This window comes from Salmo trutta, chromosome 5 (assembly GCF_901001165.1).
Source record: "Salmo trutta chromosome 5, fSalTru1.1, whole genome shotgun sequence".
Classification (NCBI taxonomy): domain Eukaryota; kingdom Metazoa; phylum Chordata; class Actinopteri; order Salmoniformes; family Salmonidae; genus Salmo; species Salmo trutta.
Window position 1 is genome coordinate 54,168,050 of NC_042961.1, and position 18,414 is coordinate 54,186,463.

At 43.4% G+C, this 18,414-nt stretch overlaps 1 protein-coding gene across 1 annotated transcript in view; it reads left to right on the plus strand.

Moving 5' to 3' along the window:
* ndrg2 (NDRG family member 2) overlaps window positions 1–18,414 on the plus strand; it is a 36,289-nt gene that overhangs the window by 4,965 nt on the left and 12,910 nt on the right. Inside the window, exon 2 of the mRNA XM_029754284.1 lies at window positions 17,522–17,615. Coding sequence (XP_029610144.1) covers window positions 17,541–17,615 — 75 coding nt within the window. The 5' untranslated portion in view covers window positions 17,522–17,540. The remainder of the gene's footprint in view (window positions 1–17,521; window positions 17,616–18,414) is intronic.

An 18,414-nucleotide genomic window follows, 5' to 3' on the forward strand; every position in this document is an offset into this window, starting at 1 on the left:
CCTGCTGTAGCAAACTGTCTCAAATTAAGATCCTACATCTGTATAGCAATATCCCCTAACGTAAAGGTCAAATATGTTTGTGTGTGTGTATGTATGTATGTGTGTGTTTGGGGGGAAGGGGGGGTCTGCGTGTGTGTGTTTGGAGGGAAAGGGGAGATCTGCCTGTGTGTTTGGAGGGAAGGGGGTGGGGGGGCTCTGCCTGTGTGTGTGTGTTTGGAGGGAAAGGGGTGCCTGTGTGTGTAGGTAGAGTGCCTGTGTGTGTTTGTCAAGGAAGTGAACGAGCGATATTCATGAACAGGTTCACCTTAACGGTCTCACAGAAATGAAAGGAAAACAGTGTGAAGCGTTGAGTGACAGACAGAAAAGATTGATATTGAGAGAGAGAGAGTGGAGAGAGAGAGATAGCAGTCCTTTTCTACAGTTTCTCATTTAGAAGCATAGGCAATCTATGTTTACCTCATCCTGAGAGAGAGAGAGAGAGAGAGAGAGAGAGAGAGAGAGAGAGAGAGAGCTTTGGCACCTCTCAATATCTCCATGGTGGCTAGAGTCGCTTGTTCTATTCCTTTAGACATTTTGTCCTTCTTTCTCTCTCTCTCTTTGTTTTGCCTCTTCTCAAAGGCATACTTGTTCAGAACCGAACAGATCTTTACTCTCACGCTTGCAGACACAGTAAAGCTTACACACACACACACACACACACACACACACACACACACACACACACACACACACACACACACACACACACACACAGTATGGAAGACAAAGAGCAGGTTGCTGTATCTGTGTCAGCTGGAGACCACTCTGCAGAGCTGCCTCCAGGGCAAGATTCATGACAATAAATGACAACCTGCAAACACATAGCGGACATGTTGGAAAAACAACAACAACCCCCTGAATACTGAAGACCGAGAATTGAAGCAATATCTTAATTATTATGATCCAATATGCAGTATATCCATGTAGTAATCTCAATTACTGTGTGTGTTTTAACCCTTCACTTCTGCATAGATGTTTGTGCTATTCTTAGACGATCAGCACAGCTGAGGAATTTCTTTAGAAGAGAGCTCTGTTTATTATGGGCAGTAAAGATGTAGGATCTTCATTCGAGAGTTTGCTACAGCAGGAAAATAATCCTGCAGCAACAGGAAATGTGAATTATTATGGGGATTATAATTAATGGACATATTTGTGTGGGTTGATACATTCTTCGCAAGGGAAAATCAGGTCTGAAATGTAAAAGTGGAAATTATAAACTTCAGAAGCCTTTCTACAGTTGAAGTCGGAAGTTTACATACACTTAGGTTGGAGTCAGTAAAACTCGGTTTTCAACCACTCCACAAATTTCTTGTGAACAAACTATAGTTTTGGCAAGTCAGTTAGGACATCTACTTTGTGCATGACACAATTGTTTACAGACAGATTATTTCACTGTATCACAATTCCAGTGGGTCAGAAGTTTACATACACCAAATTGACTGTGCCTTTAAACAGCTTGGAAAATTCCAGAAAATGATGTCATGGCTTTAGAAGCTTCTGATGGGCTAATTGACATACTTTGAATCAATTGGAGGTGTACCTGTGGATGTATTTCAAGGCCTACCTTCAAGCTCAGTGCCTCTTTGCTTGACATCATGGGAAAATCAAAAGATATCAGCCAAGACCTCAGAAAATAAATTGTAGACCTCCATAAGTCTGGTTCATCCTTGGGAGCAATTTCCAAACACCTGAAGGTACCACAGTCATCTGTGCAAACAATAGTATGCAGGTATAAACACCATGGAACCACGCAGTTGTCATACAGCTCAGGAAGGAGACCCGTTCTGTCTCCTAGAGATGAACGTATTTTGGTGCGGAAAGTGCAAATCAATCCCAGAACAACAGCAAAGGACCTTGTGAAGATGCTGGAGGAAACAGGTACAAAAATATCTATATCTACGGTACAACGACTCCTATATCGACATAACCTGAAAGGCCGCTCAGCAAGGAAGAAGCCACTGCTCCAAAACCGCCATAAAAAAGCCAGACTATGGTTTGCAATTGCATGGGGACAAAGATCGTACTTTTTGGAGAAATGTCCTCTGGTCTGATGAAACAAAAATAAAACTGTTTGGCCATTAATGACCATTGTTATGTTTGGGGGAAAAAGGGGGAGGCTTGCAAGCCGAAGAACACTATCCCAACCGTGAAGCACGGGGTGGCAGCATCACGTTGTGGGGGTGCTTTGCTGCAGGAGGGACTGGTGCCCTTCACAAAATAGATGTCATCATGAGGCAGGAAAATTATGTGGATATATTGAAGCAACATCTCAAGACATCAGTCAGGAAGTTAAAGCTTGGTTGCAAATGGGTCTTCCAAATGGACAATGACCCCAAGCATACTTCCAAAGTTGTGGCAAAATGGCTTAAGGACAACAAAGTCAAGGTATTGGAGTGGCCATCACAAAGCCCTGACCTCAATCCTATTGAAAATTTGTGAGCAGAACTGAAAAAGCATGTGCGAGCAAGGAGGCCTACAAACCTTACTCCGTTACACCAGCTCTGTCAGGAGGAATGGGCCAAAATTCACCAAACTTATTGTGGGAAGCTTGTGGAAGGCTAACAGAAACGTTTGACCCAAATTAAACAATTTAAAGGCAATGCTACCAAATACTAATTGAGTGTATGTAAACTTCTGACCAACTGGGAATTTGATGAAAGAAACAAAAGCTGAAATAAATCATTCTCTCTACTATTATTCTGACATTTCACATTCTTAAAATAAAGTGGTGATCCTAACTGACCTAAGACAGGGAATATTTACTAGGATTAAATGTCAGGAATTGTGAAAAACTGAGTTGAAATGTATTTGTGTATGTAAACTTCTGACTTGAACTGTATATAATAGGCCATGTATTCGTTGAAGCACAACCCTTCCTTTGCGTTGTATTACACAGTTGAACCTGGAAGAACCGTCTGAGAATCTCTGATTCGTCCCCACTCCCTCTACAAAATCTGAAATCTTATTTAGCTATTAATCCCCCTCTCATGTTGCATACCCTTGAGAACACACACACACACACGCGCGCACGCGCACGCACACACACACACACACACACACACACACACACACACACACACACACACACACACTACACAGCAAATAGTTTAACCTTAAACATCTCAACCTTTCACCCTACATTCCAAATTTAGACTGCCTCAGTGTGTGTGTGTTTGTGTGTGTGTGTGTGTGTGTGTTGTTTGTCAGGCGCATAGCCAGTAGAAAGAGAAGCCAAATGAGAAAGGGGAGCCCCTGCCAACATGATTGTTTACCCCGCTTTCCATTACACTGGAAGCTTGTTGTTGGATGAAGAGAGAGAGAGAGAGAGAGAAATGGATAGATAAAAAGGAGCGGGAGAGGGAGGGGAAATAAAAAGAGAGCGGGAATAACAAGGGAGCAAGGGGTGAAGAATAAGGGGAGAGTTATAAAATACAGAGAGAGAAGGTGACAGAGAAAGGTGGAGAGAGAGTGAAAGCAGACGGAGAAACAGACAGATAGACAAAGGTATTAGAGAGAGGGAAGAGAAAGACGAATGCAGAGGGCAAGAGAGGGAGAGAGAGAGAGGGCTAGAGATAAAATAGATATATTATTGAGAAAAGAGAGAGTGAGATCCAGGTGCTCTGTTAGTTATTCAGCTCATGTCTGACTGCAGGTGTTTTTAGAGACTGACTGGCCTCAGAGGGGTTGAACAATGCAGGCTGAGTAAGCCACACACACACACACTTCCACACACACAAACGCACACACCTGGGTGTGTGAGCTGTATCTGTACAGTCGCGTTATCAGCACCCAGCAGAAACATAGCAGTACAGGGACACGCCTCAGTGAACAGCAGCACGTGAGCTATAGATAAAGGTAGAGACCGAATATCCTGGAGCCACCCAGAAATAAGTTCAAATAATGGAAAAGTAACGTACGACTCCACAACTCTGATATTCTCCCACAGGGATTCACTTACTATAACAGTGCTTTTTCATAGAAAAAAATACATAAAATAAAAAATAATAATTGTTGATTTCGATAGGCAGATAACTGTGTCAGGGTGATTCTAATAGAACGGGTGTCCATAACTCTGGTCCTTGAGGGCTGTAGAGTCCACAGGTTTTCATCAGGCTCTGTTCACTATGGCCTATAATAGGTCAAATGTGTGTCGTCTGTTGACTACAGGCCAGGGGTGTGTCGTCTGTTGACTAAAGGCCAGGGTTATGTCGTCTGTTGACTAAGGGCCAGGGGTATGTCGTCTGTTGACTAAAGGCCAGGGGTGTGTCGTCTGTTGACTAAAGGCCAGGGGTGTGTCGTCTGTTGACTAAAGGCCAGGGGTATGTCGTCTGTTGACTAAAGACCAGGGGTATGTCGTCTGTTGACTAAAGGCCAGGGGTGTGTCGCCTGTTGACTAAAGGCCAGGGGTGTGTCGTCTGTTGACTAAAGGCCAGGGGTGTGTCGCCTGTTGACTAAAGGCCAGGGGTGTGTCGTCTGTTGACTAAAGGCCAGGGGTGTGTCGTCTGTTGACTAATGGCCAGGGGTGTGTCGCCTGTTGACTAAAGGCCAGGGGTGTGTCGTCTGTTGACTAAAGGCCAGGGGTATGTCGTCTGTTGACTAAAGGCCAGGGATGTGTCGCCTGTTGACTAAAGGCCAGGGATGTGTCGCCTGTTGACTAAAGGCCAGGGGTGTGTCGCCTGTTGACTAAAGGCCAGGGGTGTGTCGCCTGTTGACTAAAGGCCAGGGGTGTGTCGTCTGTTGACTAAAGGCCAGGGGTGTGTCGCCTGTTGACTAAAGGCCAGGGGTGTGTCGTCTGTTGACTAAAGGCCAGGGGTATGTCGTCTGTTGACTAAAGGCCAGGGGCATGTCGTCTGTTGACTAAAGGCCAGGGGTATGTCGTCTGTTGACTAAAGACCAGGGGGATGTCGTCTGTTGACTAAAGGCCAGGCAATGCTGTCTGTTGTCTAAAGGCCAGGAATATGTCGTCTGTTGTCTAAAGGCCAGGTGTGTGGAGTTGGCTCTCTGGCCAGTCAGTCAATGATTGATCAATGAAGGGTGAACAGAGAACCAACAGAGACCTGGAAGGGACACAGCTGATCTCAAGGGCACTGACCTGTATTACCTTGTATCAAAGCAATATCTACTGTAGCCACGTAAATACCATCCACTCCACAACAGAAAGATGTGATTTCTGGAAAGCTAAAGAATAGCATCCACTTGAGGGAGATGAGACTGTGTGGTGAAAGCATCCAGAAAGATTTGTTTCCTCAGATTACTTACTGATCCTTTAGCTGTGTTTCTATGTTCTTCTGTTCTGATTCATGATCCTCTTCAGATTGATGATCCTCTTCTGTTGGCAGAACCAATCGAGAGATCTGGGCTCATATTTATCAAGCGTCTCAGAGAAGAAGTGCTGAGCTGATCTAGGATCAGCTATTTAGATCATACTGAATCAAATTATTATGAACAGGGAGGACCCGATAATTGATCAGTTTTTCTACCCTGATGGTCAGAGGCCCATATCTGTGTCACTACTCCTTGTAACACTTGGTAGTCTCTGTAGTGGAAGAAGTCTATCCAGTTGGCAGAGTAATGAGGTAGAAATGGTACGAAAGGTTGTTGACATTTCGCATATTGGTCCAAGGCTGCCTGATAGCGGTTCAAAGACCTGGCACCGTGGCAGTCGAAGCTCACTTGAGAGAGGTGAACTATTCTATCACAGAGTAATATTGTAGTCCTTGATGGTAAATCAACAAGTGTTTACTTCACTGAAGCTACACTTACAGTATTCCTCATACCTGGGTTGCATTCACTGGAGAGCATAATAATATAAATATCAGATAGATCAGATAGAAATATATTATGTAGAACAGATATGCTTCTATGGAGTGAGCATATGGAATTGGCCATTGTTACCTTGTGTTGATTTTATAGTGTACAATTTCTAGTGTTGATTCAGGTGTTAAATGCACACTAATTTGTGTACAATAACCCTAGTTTTGGCGTAAAGACAACCAGCGTTAAATCAAAACCACGTCCGTCATTCTCATATTTCTCAGCATGCTCTATTACAGTTACATTTTTGAATTGTTTGTTTCAATATTTCAATATCTATACTTATTGCACCCGTTACTGAAATGGTTGTTCCAGTTTAGATACTTTAGGGCATGGTTTCCCAAACTCGGTCATGGAGACCCCAAGGCGTGCACGTTTTGTTTTTTGCCCTGGCGCTACACAGGTGATTTTACATAATTAACTCATCATTACGCTTTAATTATTTGAATCAGCTGTGTAGTACTAGGTCAAAAACCAAAACGTTCACCTCTTGGAGTCCGCAGGACAGAGATTGGGAAACACTGCTGGGTAGTCTTATGTCTTAGTCTCCCCAACCCGGCAGTCATTCTGAATGCAGGTTGGGGGTGAATAAAAATGATAACTGTTGGATATCCCCACGCTGGCTGGGTTCCAAGATGTAAGATGGCGCCGGACTGGATGGCCGCCATATTGAAAGCCCCGAGCCAACTTTGCTATTTTATGATTTTTTTCTATTTTCACAAAGGGTATCCGCTATCATTTCTTCCAACCGACTTGCCAATGTACAGCCACTTGATAATAAGATGGATGACCTCTGATCATGGATTTGCAACCAACCAGACTCTCGAAACTGCAATATTCTCTGCTTTTCAGAAAGATGTCTCTTGAACAAGATACCCCCTGGCTATACAACTCGATGGCTTCTCCATTCACCGTGCGGACAGGACAGTGCAGTTGGGGAAATCATCAACAGCTTGTGTGCTGACTCGTTCACCCGTCTTGGAATACCTGATGGTCAAATGCTGACCCTTTACCTCCCGAGGGAGTTTTCAGCTATTATCGTGACTTTTGAATACATTCCACCTCAGGACAAGAAAAATAACAAGCTGGCACTTAACGAACTGTACCAAGCTATAACCAAGCAGTTATAGCCTGCACATTGACTTCGGTCGCCAGTTTACGGTGTTTCCTCCGACACATTGGTGCGGCTGGCTTCCGGGTAAAGTGAGTACTGTGTCAAGAAGCAGTGCAGCTTGGCAGGGTCGTGTTTCGGTGGACGCATGGCTCTCGACCTCTGCCTCTCCCAAGTCTGTGCGGGAGTTGCAGCGATGGGACAAGACTGTACCTACCAATTGGATACCACAAAAGTGGAGAGAAAAAGGGGTGCAAAGTCAAAAATAAAATGATAAAAAAACATTTTTTATATGAAATATGAAAACATTTACAAAAAACTACTTACATCCAGAGGCTGCTATTCTGGTTGCCGGTGAATTTTAATTCCACGTCGTTAAGAAATGTGATACCCAATTTACATCAACACGTCTCCCTCACCACTAGGGGAGATAAAGTCCTAGGACACTGTTATTCTACCCACAAGCAAGCATGCAAGGCCCTCCCTTGTCGGCCATTCGGCAAATCAGATCATGACTCCGTACTTCTGGTTCCTGTTTACAAGCAGAAGCTCAAACAGGAATTACCCATCACTCGCTCTGTAGTGAAATGATCACCAGAATCATAGATTATGCTACAGGATTATACTGATTGGAATATGTTTCGGGACTCCGCCGATTACATCAACGTGCTAACCACCTCCATCACCGGCTTCATTAGGAAATGCATTATCGACATTGTCCCCACATTAAGGGTTCGCTGCTTCCCCAATCAAAGGCCCTGGATTAACACTGAGGTTGACGATAAACTAAAGGATAGTGCTGCCGCACACAGGTCTATCGCAGACAACCCTGAGGCTATGGCTGAGGACAGGAACAAGTACACAATATGACCTCCGCAGAGCAAAAGGTCAATATAGGAATTAGGTGGAATCATACTACATAGGCTCTGACACCCGCCGCATGTGGCAGGGCTACAGTCATTATAGATTACAAAGGAAGACCCAGCCATGATCTGCCCAACGATGCCTCTCTACCAGACAAACTCAATGCATTATATACACGCTTTGACAATAACAAGATTGTGCCGGATGTGAGGGCCGCCAATGACTCAGAAGATTGGATGATCTCGCCGACGTAAGGGAAGTCTTTAATCAGGTCAACCGATGGTATTCCAGGGCGCGTTCTCAGGAGCATGTGCAGAACAGCTGGCAGGCATATTCACGGTAATTTTCAACCTCTTCTTGTCCCAGTCTGTAATCCCCACATTCATGTCCCCATTCTTGTCCCCCAGAACACCATTGTCCCCTCCAAACTCGTCACCAAGCTAAGGAACCTGGGACTGAACACCTCCCTCTGCAACTGGATCCTGTACTTCCTGACAGGCCAACCTCAGGTGGTGAGGGTACGCAACATCAACTCCGCCATGCTGACCCTCAGGAGTGTGTGCTTAGTCCCCTCATGTATTCACTGTTCACGCACGACTGTCTGGCCACGCATGACTCCAACACCATCATCATGTTTGCTAACGAAACGACGGTGGTAGGCCTGATCACTGGCGACAATGAGACAGCCTACAGGGAGGAGGTCAGTGACCTGGTAGTGTGGGGCTGGAACAACAACCTCTCCCTCAACGTCAGTACGACCAAGGAGCTGATAGTGGACTACAGAAAACGGGGGTTGAGCACGCTCCCATCCACATCGACAGGACTGCAGTGGAGCAAGTCGAAAGTTTCAAGTTCTTTTGTGTCTAAATCACTAGGAACTAAAATTTTTCCACACATATGCTTACAGTTGTGAAGAAGGCGTGGCAACGCCTCTTCCCCCTCAGGAGGTTGAAAAGGTTTGGCATGGGCCCTCAAATCCTCAAAAAGTTATAGAGCTGTACCATTGAGAGCATCTTGACTGGCTGCATCACTGCTTGGTATGGAAGTAGCACCGCCCACGATCGCATAACGCTACAGAGGGTGGTGCGGACAGCCCGGTACATCACTAGGACCGGGCTCCTTGCCATCCAGGACCTCTATACTGACTCTACACACATGCACACCAACTCACATACTATCGTCATCTACGCTTCTGCTACTCTGTTTATCATATATCCTGATGTCTAGTCACCTTACCCCTATACATATCTATCGATCCAGTATCACTGCACATTGTAAATATGGTACTGGAACTGACCCTGTATATAGTTTACTTCGTGTTCATTGTGTTCTTCTTATTTTATAACTTGTGTTTTTGTTCTACCTTGTTATTTTTAGTATTACAATGTTATTGATTACTGAATTGTTGGGGTTAGAGCTTACAAGAAAGGCATTTCACTGTACTTGTGCATGTGACATTGAAACTTGAATTCCACATCACTTTGCAAGTCAGGATAATGTGACTTGGAGGTCTGATGTTGCCTGTAAACCATGAGTTTCAGGCCACTCTATTAGGGTAAAACTAGGGCCTCAAATGAAGTCCTTATGAAATGTGTGTTGTATTGTGTTAAATCCTTTAATTTTAATGATTTTTTTTTCTTTTGGAAAAGTTTTATTGTTGCATTTCCTTTAAAACAGCTCATATTTTTGCACATCATTTTATACACATAAAAACGACATAAAAGTATAAAACACAGTATTTTAATTTTACATTTGTTAAAAAGTACATGTTGTTAAAAACAATGGAAACAACCATGAATAAAAGTACTTTTTCTTGTAAAAAAACATCCAGTTCTGTAAAAGCCATTTAAAATGTGTACAAATGGTTTAACTAAGGTAAAGCATTTTTAAGACATGAAAAACATGTCAAAAAGTCACTTTGTTAAAAGGCTGTCTTTGGTCCTTATACAGGAGCGGGGTGAATCCTTATCAAACTCGCCTCCTCCTGCTCTTCTGAATCAATTCCCGTCCCGTCCTTCAGGGCCCAGAGGAGATCCCTCCCCTAGGTGCATCGCCCTATGCGCCGCAGCTCTGTCAGGCCGTGGCCGCCGGGGCCTTGGGTGTTGTGGGGGACCCTTCGCTTGGGGTCGAGGCCCCCTTTCTTCTGTACCACCCCAGGGCTTCCGTGGCTACCATGGCCACTGCCTGGGGGGTGGTCTCTACTCATTTCGCTACCAGCAGGTTGCGGGAGGCCCACAGTGCTTCCTTCAGACACGTGAGGGTGGGCCAGAGCTTGGTGAAGACCTTCGGTGGAATAGGCCTTCGGCCCACCCCATACAGCACGAGCTGGGGCGTTAGGTCCTCCCCTGCTGGCAGACACGGGGAGACCAGGGGGCCTGCTTCCTTCCACAGGTCCCTGGCGGCTCTGAGTGCCCCACAGACTCATCTTGGCCGCAGCCTGGTCGGGGGCATGCGGGTGTCCTCACCATGCATGACGGCCCTGACCGAGAGGATCTCATGGGCGACCATCCAGGACAGGTCCCGGTGCCGGTTCAGCAGAGCAGGATGGGCCACGTTGCGCCAAACTGTTGTGGGCTCGCCTGTAGCAAGCCCGCGCACTGGACACACTGGTTCCCGCTACTGCACAAGAGAGAGAAGAGAGCGGTGTTTAGTTAAAACCGTGACTGCCTCTTTTTCCAGTTTAAAATGTCTTAAAAACATTTGGAGCTGAACGTAGTGTGTGGGGAGCAGGAAAGAGACTGGGGCTCGCAGGTCGACCGGGATCAGCCTCAGGGTCCTGAGGTAAGATCCCAGCCAGAACCGTACAAGGGCCTGGGTCTTATTGTTGACCGGGGAGGTGGCAAGAGTGCGATGTAACGCTGTGTAGCGGCTGCCCAGGAACAAGTAGAAGTCAGGCAAGCCTTAATGATAAAATATTTGCTAAGGATCTCACTTAGTGAAGGTCACAGTACTGAAAATGGATGAATGCAACAAAAAAATGTCTCTTCACAAACAAATACAGTCATGGGTGATAACTCTACAATTCACTCGAAAGGCAAGGCACTCTGGGAAATATTCAAATATGGCTTTACACAAAGCAATGTGTTAATTTAACACTGAAAAGTGTGGACCTGTATAGACACTGGACCAGTTTTATATTTCACACTCTCAGTGTTGATTTAACACTGGAATATTTGCTGTGCAGTGCGCAGCATTTCTATCTCACGTTTTCAGAATGTTGCGCCCTCCTGAACGCAACCATGCCGCCTACATAAGCTTCATGATTTTTAAACTGAACACATTGAGTTACATATGGCCGCTGTACTGACTACTCCACCGAACGGTCAGATTATATCCAAAGCCTGTGTAAACACAATTATCCAGCGAGAGCTATTTCCTGATGCGTAAAAGCTGATTTGCGTGTCAGGCTACCAAGCGCTTCAGGACCGATAACGGAAGCTAAGCAGCTGTTGAATAACATTCATAATACAAAGAGCAAACTGTTGAGAGCTAGAGACAGAGATATACATAGAAAGGGGGGGGGGGGGGGGGGGGGGTGTTCAGCAGCCAACAGTCTCTTAGCTCCCCATCTCTCTCTCTCCCTCTCTCACTCCATCTCTATGTAGTGACAGACGGTCCCTCCTGTGCAGTTTAACCATTTTTACACGCTCTAAAACACACTGACTCACACACAGGGAGAATGAGGGATTGAGAGGGTGAGAGAGTGTGCTTGAGAGAGAGAGGGCAATAGAGGAAAAGAGAGAGACCGAGAGAGAGAGAGAAGAGAAGAGATAAAGAGGCGCGGACAGAGAGAGAAGGAGGGTGGGAGCAAAAGAGAAATGAACAGAGAGAGATAGCAAATGACAAATTGGCTGTATATACATACAGTGCCTTAAGAAAGTATTCATACCCCTTGAATTTTTTTTAAAATTGCGATTGTTTTGTCACTGGCCTAGACCAAGTTCAAAGTGGAATGTTTTTCAATAGTTTTACAAATTAATTACAAATGACAAGCTGAAATGTCTTGAATCAACAAGTATTCAACCCCTTCATGGCAGCCCTAAATAAATTCAAGAGTAAAAATGAGCTTAACAAGTTACCCTATACATTGAATAGACTCACTCTGTGTACAATAATACTGTTTACATGATTTTTTTTTATGACTACCTCATCTCTGTACCCAACTCATAAAATTATCTGTAAGGTCCCTCAGTCGAGCATCGAGATTCAACCACAAAGACCAGGACGGTTTTCCAATGCCTCGCAAAGAAGGGCACTCACCATGAGGCCAGTGTTAACTTTAAAACAGTTAAAGAGTTTAATGGTTGTGATGAGAGAGGCTTATACATAATCAACCTAGCGGCTAGTCACATGACTGAATGATTGCCACATTCCAGTCGATAGCTAACCAACTAGCTCTGCCACATGACACATTGTGGCTGATCATTTTGTGAAACAGTGGGATGCAATGCTGCTGCCTGTGTAGAGCTCCGGTCTGAAGTAGTGCACTATATAGGGAATTTGGGATGATGTCACTGTTTGTTGATTTGCAGAGAGCTGATTGACATTGTTATCCAAGATTATGGCTTGTATTGTAATTAATTACTTGTGTACAACCAAATTGTACCGGGTGATTGTCTCTCTGATTATTATTCCATTACCATTCCATACAATTACTTTCCTGTCATGTGGCATTAGATTTGACATCTAGTCGCTCGCTATTAAAATGTTAATTTCAGTATTTGAAAGTAATAATATTATGAAGGGGATAAAATATCTTCTACATTCTGAATAATGGAGTGGAATAAAGACGCTTGTGAAGTGGTAGCATCGCCGCATCCGGCTCACGTATCTATGCTGTCAGCAAGGGTTGGAATCCAGCCTACTGTCCTTTAAAACAACCTATATCTTCACCCACTGTCATCCTCTCTCTCGCTCTATCCTCTCTGTCTAAAAATTGAAAATGTCATACAAATCTATATATGTGACCCAGCACCCCTTTTCAGTCTCATGTAGCAACATTTGAAATGGTGTTTTTCACATTGGATAAAAGTTGAGATTCTACAAAAACACTGCAGTTGAGCAACAATGGGAAAGTAGTTCTGCTTTGAAAGTTGATAAACTTGTAACCCCACTTTTGACAAAATTAGCCTTGAATGTTTTGGTACAGCTACTGGAGAGCTCTTCTTTGTCTACACCCATTCAGCATTGTTCACACCCTCTTAAGCCTTAGCCCCACTCATCTCTTTAAGGATTCACATGTGTGGCCATGTGCTTAGCAGAGTGAGCAAGGTAGTGTAGTAAACAACCAAAGATTTCAAGAGTAAAAGTGGTGAAGATAGTAGTCTACAATAAGGAAAAACTCCAGGTAAAAAATACACTTTGTCTAGTCTTTGGCCTACATCCTAATCTGACTTTGGTACAGGTCATGTTGTTCTTCACGTTACCGTCTTCGGTAAACACACACTATATCAAATAAATATGTTTATTTGTCACATGCACAGGATACAGAAGGTGTATTTTTTAATGTGTGAAATGGTTACTTGCATAGTAGCAATATCAAAAATAGAAAGTGTCCAGATAAATATATTATCATTATTAGATGATGCTTACCCAGACACACTTGTCTAAATTGATGGGTCATGTGAAAGAGAGGCTATATAGCCATCCCCCAGCCACATCTAGCTACGTGGATGGGTCTCAAATGTCTATACCTGTTCACATGTTCATGAAATAAAAGTCTTGTTTGGACATGTAAATGATCTGCTAAACAATGAACCATAATGCCAAGCCATACAGTACTAGCAATACAAATGGATGGTCATATCGTAGCACCCCATATTATCGGCATATTCAACAGCGTTTTTGAGAAGTATATTACCTTCAACAGAGTTATCTTGTGATCAAGCCGTCAATGTTTTGTGATTATTGGTGTTGTAAAAATGTTAGCTAACGTGTTAGCAATTAGCATGTTTGACATTTCAGTGGAAATACTACTATTTGATAAGCGGTTGGCCACATTACTATTTTGTTAAATTACATGATATATCCGTTTAATTTTGTTCAAAAAAGAGACAATAACCTCATATCCGAAGTGTTTATTAGATAGTTGGCTCGTGTTCCAGTAAAAAAAATGACTTGCCTGTCAACTTTTCATTGCGTAGCCCGGTGCGCCCTCCTGTAGACTCTTAAAAATCTTCTTCAGCGTTGTAACCAAATAATGTATTATTATTTGTTTTACAGATTAATCTTATGTTTTGAGAACGTAGATAACAGTTTAATACTAACATAAATGAGTATGAATAATTGAGGTAAAAAGTTGGATATTAAATGATGTGTGGTCTGTCCCGCAGTCAACTTTCCTATATACAGCGTGTCCCACAAAATGTGTGTGTGTGTGTATATGTCTATATATATATATATATATATATATATATATATATATATATATATAAAACCTAACTTAACTTACATAAACTGCAATGAAAATCGGTGGTCAACTAGCTAGAAGGGTGTCTTAAGTCGCAAAACGTACAGTTATTTTCCAGTCCATTTAAATGTTGAGATCAAAGTGATTTAATTCTCTAACCGCTAGAGAGTGTCTGAAGTTGTGGGGAAAATTAGCTAGCTAGCCACCATGCATGAAATGCTGTAGTATGAATCTGCAGGTAGCTAAAGCTAACCAACAAGGTTCAATGTTAACTAGCTAGCTGACATTAGGCTATAACTAGCAATGCAAAAGATTTCTGAGATACAAATAATATTACTACACAGATCATACATGTAACGTTAGCTAGCGAGCCAGCCAGCTAATGTTTCACTGATTTCAAAACTCGGTCAACTTCTTCCATGACAACAACACTGTTGATCAGCGTTTCTTCCCCATCACTGTCATCAAATCACATTCTATTTGTCACATACACGTGTTTAGCAGATGTTATTGCGGGTGTAGAAAAATGCTTGTGTTTCTAGCTCCCAACAGTGCAGTAATATCTAACAAGTAATATCTAACAATACACACAATCCAAAGTAAAGGAATGGGATTAAGAATATATAAATATTTGGACAAGCAATATCAGAGCGCCATAGACAAAGATACAGTAGAATAGAATACAGTATATACATATGAGATGAGTAATGCAAGACATATAAACATTATTAAAGTGACTAGTGTTCCAATTATTAAAGTGGCCAGTGATTTCAAGTCTATGTATATAGGGCAGCAGCCTCTAATGTGCTAGTGATGTCTATTTAACAGTCTGATGGCCTTGAAATAGAAGCTGTTTTTAAGTCTCTCGGTCCAAGCTTTGATGCACTTGTACTGACCTTGCCTTCTGGATGATAGCGCATTGAACAGGCAGTGGCTCAGGTGCCTTTTGTCCTTAATGATCTTTTTGGCCTTCCATGTTTCATCGGGTGCTGTCGGTGTCCTGGAGGGCAGGTACTTTGTCCCCGGTGATGCGTTGGGCAGATCGCACCACCCTCTGGATAGCCCTGCAGTTGAGGGCGGTGCAATTGCCGTACCAGGCGGTGATACAGCCCAACAGGATGCTCTCAATTGTGCATCTGTAAAAGTTTGTAAGGGTTTATGTGCCATGCCACATTTCTTCAGCCTCCTCGTTGAAGAGGCACTGTTGCGCCTTGTTTCCTTCTCCACGGTGCTCCAGTCGATGTGGATAGGGGGCTGCTCCCTCTGCTGTTTCCTGAAGTCCACGATCAGCTCCTTTGTTTTGTTGACGTTGGGTGAGGTTTTTATCCTGGCACCACAATCCCAGGGCCCTCACCTCCTCCTCATTGTTGGTAATCAGGCCCACTACTGTTGTGTCGTCTGCAAACTTGATGATTGAGTTGGAGGCGTGCGTGGCCACGCAGTCATGGGTGAATAGGGAGTACAGGAGAGGGCTGAGCACGCATCCTTGTGGGGCCCCAGTGTTGAGGATCAGCGAAGTGGAGGTGTGTGTTTCCTACCTTCACCACCTGGGGGCGGCCCGTCAGGAAGTCCAGAACCCAGTTGCACAGGGCGGGGTTCAGACCCAGGGCCACGAGCTTAATGATGAGCTTGGTGTGTACTATGGTGTTGAATGCTGAGCTATAGTCAATGAATAGCATTCTTATATAGGTATTCCTCTTGTCCAGATGGGCTAGAGCAGTGTGCAGTGTGATGGCAATTGCATAGTCTGTGGACCTGTTGGGGTGGTAAGCAAATTGCAGTGGGTCTAGGGTGTCAGGTAAGGTAGAGGTGATATGAATCTTGACTAGTCTCTCAAAGCACTTCTTGATGTCAGAAGTGAGTGCTACAAGGCAAAGGCGATAGTCATTTCGTTCAGTTACCTTTGCTTTCTTGGGTACAGGAACAATGGTGGACATCTTGAAGCAACATCAGAAGACTCTACATTGTCTGGTTCCTTTAAAAAAAAAAGTTATACATAAATCAGGGATTTCCTCATCTTCTCGTTCATTAAAAATGTTATACATAAATCAGGGATTTCCTCATCTTCTCGTTCATTTTCGAAGTCAGAGAGAGTCAGTATGCACGATCGTCCTCAAGAAAGTAGTCCGTCACAACTTTTTCCCACTGATCTTTGTCAATAGCACCTGCTAAATTCAGGGCAGCAATGTTGTTGAGAGCAGTAGAAACACTTGCAGTTCTCCATGATATCTTTCAAAAAAGCTGCGGTAGCAAGGATTATCTGCACATACTGAGAAGCTCATGTTATAGACAGAAGCATGCTACATGGCAAACCAATCCGAACTCATCTCTCGGGCATGTCCAGTCCATCCATGGCTAGCGGGATGGTTCTTGTATTTTTCTGTGGCTGAACCAACTAGGCTTGTAATTTAACATTTGTATTTGTATATACAGATGCATACAAGTTTGTTATTAAGGCACATGAAAGTCCACATGTTCCAGGAGGCGTTTCAGCCAAAAAACACATATTGATGAGAATGATTAATTTCCTGAAATGGGTAACATATTTAAAAAAGTAACCTTCTTCTTCTCTGAGGGATATCCTGTCCCTAAATTGCAACAGCCTGACGGAATAGAAAACACAAATCTAGGGAAGGGATGTGCCAATGGTTAGCCACAAGCCAAGCTACAACCCGCCATGTCATCATCCATCAGCTTTCAATGTGCACTTCCTCATTTCAGACAGGCTACTGTTTTGGGCATGGTTGATTTGATATGGAAAGAATACAAAAACAGGCTATATTAGGCTCACAAGTTGATGATGTGGTATTTATCAAACAGTGACAGTGATGATTATATTAAGACGATTCAGGAGTACTCAACCTCCAAGTCGCTGTGGAGAGAGATATGTAGGGGGGAGATAGAGAGAGACGGGTAGAGTGTTGAGGGATGTTCTCTGTGTTTGAGACACACAGAGACACAGGCACCTTAGGGGCCAAACACACACTGGGATTACAGTTGAATAATGTCACCTTGGCACTGCATTCTGCCTAATGTGGCCTACGTACATCCCATTCTGCTTGTTCTGTCTCTTTCTCTCTCTCTCTCACGCTATCCCTCCATCATCCCTTATTCTTCCCAGTTAATTATATTGCTAACTTTAATTAGTAAATCACTTCCATGAAGTCCCGCGGAACTGCGAAAGTCCCAGTGGATAAAGGCAGAGTGTGTGTGTGTGCGTGCACGTGAGAGAGACGCTTGAATTGTAATGTCTATTCATTCATAAACGTGTTTATCTTCTCTAGGACTTGAACAAGTGACGCCATGACGACGGAGATGCAGGAGATCGCCATCACAGAGGAAAAACCTTTACTTCCTGGTCAGCCCGATCCTACAAAGGTACACACACATACTGTACACACACACACAGGCACATACACACATACATACACGCTGCCGCATGCAGGCTCACACATCCAGCCTTCAGAAAGTATTTACACCACTTGATTTCTTCCACATTTTGTTGTGTTACAATGTGGGATTAAAATGGATTGAATTGTCTTTTTTTTTTGTCAACGATCTACACAGAATACTCTGTAATATCAAATTGGAAGAAAAAGTATAAGATTTGTAAAATAACAAATACTAATATATCTTGATTTAGATAAGTATTCATCCCCCTGAGTCAATACATGTTAGAATCCCCTTTGGCAGTGATTACAGCTGTGAGTCTTTCTGGGTACATTTCTAAACGCTTTGCACACCTGGATTGTATAATATTTGCACATTATTGAAAAATTCTTCAAGCTCTGTCAAGTTGGTTTTTGATCATTGCTACACAGCCATTTTCAAGTCTTGCAATAGGTTTTCAAGCTAATTTAAGTCAGTACTAGGCCACTCAGGAACATTCAATGCCGTCTTGGTAAGCAACTCCAGTGTATATTTGACCTTGTGTTTTAGGTTATTTTCCTGCTGAAAGGTGTTGGAAAGCAGACTGAACCAGGTTTTCCTCTAGGATTTTTCCTATGCTTATCTCTGTTCCGTTTATTTTTATCATAAAAAAACTAGTCCTTGCCGAAGATAAGCATACCCATAACATGATGCAGCCACCACCATGCTTGAAAATATGAAAAGTGGTACTCAGTGATGTGTTGTGTTGGATTTGCCCCAAACATAACACTTTGTATTCAGGACATAA